General features: G+C 63.6%; 1 protein-coding gene across 1 annotated transcript; it reads right to left on the minus strand.

Moving 5' to 3' along the window:
• Nucleotides 1-1,316: 1,316 nt before the first annotated feature.
• On the minus strand, nucleotides 1,317-2,411 carry Mgat3 (mannosyl (beta-1,4-)-glycoprotein beta-1,4-N-acetylglucosaminyltransferase; the record flags this gene model as incomplete). Its single annotated transcript, XM_013024786.1, has 1 exon — nucleotides 1,317-2,411. A coding segment is annotated over one exon (1,095 nt), but the record flags the coding sequence as incomplete, so codon positions are not given.
• Between the last annotated feature and the right edge of the window lies 1 nt (nucleotide 2,412).

The following is a 2,412-nucleotide window of genomic DNA, read 5'->3' on the forward strand; positions in this document are numbered from 1 at the left end:
ATGTCTGTGGGTGCCTCGGAAAGGGGGGGCGCCCACCCATCACAACCCCGCACCCCAGTCCTAGGCAGACAGGAGGGGAACGCAAAAGTCTGAACAATGAGGAGTGAAATAATCATTTTCACCCCTCCCCAAGAGACCGGTGCCCATTCCCTACACCCAGCCTCTTGTCAGCCCGAAACACCTCATCTTCCTGCTGGAGACTTCCAAGTGTTTGGATTACAGGTGTGCACCACAGCTAGCACCCTTTCGTAAGGGTACTTCTAAGATGAGGCTGGGAACATGGCAGCCTCTCTGGAGACTGCATTTCCCAGTTTCCTTTGCAGCTACTTGTGACCACGTGACTATATCCCGACCAATGAGATGCCACCAGAGGTGGCATTTTTCACAGTAAAGGGTGTGCACTCCCTTGCCTTTCTACGTTTTCTGGATGCATGTGTGTTGGTGGGAGCTGGAGCAACCACTCTGTGGGCAGAACTGGAAGGTGGGCTTGAGGGACAGTGGCACTGCCCTGCCAGCTCTGGTCCTGCTAAACAATCTAATTAGATGTGTGAGCATCTGGCTAAAACCACCGTGTTCTGGGGGCTCTCCCAGCAGCTTAGAAACTGCTCTGACAAACACATCCCTTGGCCCCACAAGGCAGGCTAAGAGGAATGGGTTGACATAGTACTGGCCTTGATGGCCCTCCTCGAGCCTAGGAAAGCCTCCCGCCCCGTCCAGGGACACAAGTGTGGGGTGATTGCACATGGGGAGGATGGCGCACTGGGGAGAGGAGGATGGGACTTCAGCCATCCCCCCCCCCACTACTACAGCTACTGTCCCCAGCCTCCCCGCCCTGAGAACTGGACTCCTGGAGTCCTCACAAGCTACAGAGCCAACAGCCCACAAGACAGCAAAAGAAAGGGAAAGGAGGAACCTCGAAGCCTAAGGGAGAGGGGACCTGAAAGAGAGGCAGCGGGACCCCAGGCCCGTTCGGGGCGGACGAGGCCAGGCCTCACCCTTCCTGAGGACACCCTGGTGGGTCCTCTTCACCCCCCAACATGGCGTTCACTCCTCCACCTCCCGGTCCCATCCCCGGCTCCCGCACCCGGCCGTGTCCCTGTGTGTAGGCCCCGAGGCCCAGTCCAAGGCCCCCCTGGCCCGGGGCAAAGGCTGCGGTGGCTCCTCTCTCCTGGCAGGATTGTTTTTATTACTATTATTAATTTTCCTTCGCTTGTTTTCGAGCGGAAAGACTTGATCCTTGGATTCACCGGACCTCACCCCACGCACCGGCTGGGGGAGAGGGCGCGGCCCTGCCCCGCGGGGCCCTGAGATGGCCGCTAGCCCTGGCCGCGGGCGTCGGGCTGGCCTCCGGGGGGCGGCGGGGGCGGGGGCGGCGGCGGCCTGCCGTCGGGGTTCCCGCCGGGTTCCGTGGAGCCCCGCGGGGAGGTGGCCGGCCCCCGGTACGGGTTGTCCAGCAGGTAGCGGAAGTGGTCGTAGTTGTTGAGCAGGTACTTGGGGGCGTACATGTGCTCGCTGGGGTCGGCGGGCGGGTACTCCTGGCGGGTGCCGTCGAACCAGCCTCCGGTGCGGATGAGGCCCCGGATGTAGTTGAGGTCGCGCTTGTCCTCGTAGTCACCCCAGCGGGGGAAGTCGCCGTTCTGGGCGGACACGAGCTTGAAGTAGATGCCCTCGGGGGTGAAGCACCAGGAGCAGTGCCAGCCGGCGAAGTGCAGCGGGCTGCCGAGCGACCACTGCACCAGGATGTGCCCGGTGCGGTTCTCGTACTGGCGGAAGTTGGGCATGGTGTAGTACTGGCGGCGGCGCAGGCGGATGCCGTCCAGGCCGTAGACGGCGCGCAGCATGTCCACCGTGCAGCCCGACACCACCTCCAGCGAGCCGGGCTGCTTCCAGAAGAAGCCGTACAGCGACTTGCGCATGTGGAAGGCGAACGGCTCGGTCCAGCCGTCGAAGAGCTTGAGGAAGAGCACGCCGTCGCGCGCGGGGATCTCGTCGGCGTCGTCGATGATGAAGACGTCGTCGGGCCGCAGGTTGCGCAGGCGCGGCACGCCGTCCTGCGTGAGGAAGGTGCGCAGGTAGTCGTCGGCGATCCAGCCGTCCTGCCGGCCGCCCGGCGGGAAGTGGTCGAGGAACACGTACAGCACCTTGTGGCGGATGTACTCGAACGTGCCGTTGGTCAGCAGCTCGCGGAACTTGAGCGGCCGCGGCTCGCCGTACGCCGTGAAGTTGGACTCGCACACCACGAAGGCGTCCACCACGTCGCCCAGCTCGTGGAAGCGCACGTCCAGCAGGTCGAACTCGTGGTTCACGTTGATGGCGTTGATCACCCGCCGCGGCACCTCGCGCGGCACCAGGCGCTCCTTGGTGGGCAGGTTGGAGTACTGCACCACGGTGGGCACGCCGCAGCTCGGCCCG

This window comes from Dipodomys ordii, unplaced genomic scaffold (genome assembly GCF_000151885.1).
Source record: "Dipodomys ordii isolate 6190 unplaced genomic scaffold, Dord_2.0 Scaffold79, whole genome shotgun sequence".
Lineage (NCBI taxonomy): Eukaryota > Metazoa > Chordata > Mammalia > Rodentia > Heteromyidae > Dipodomys > Dipodomys ordii.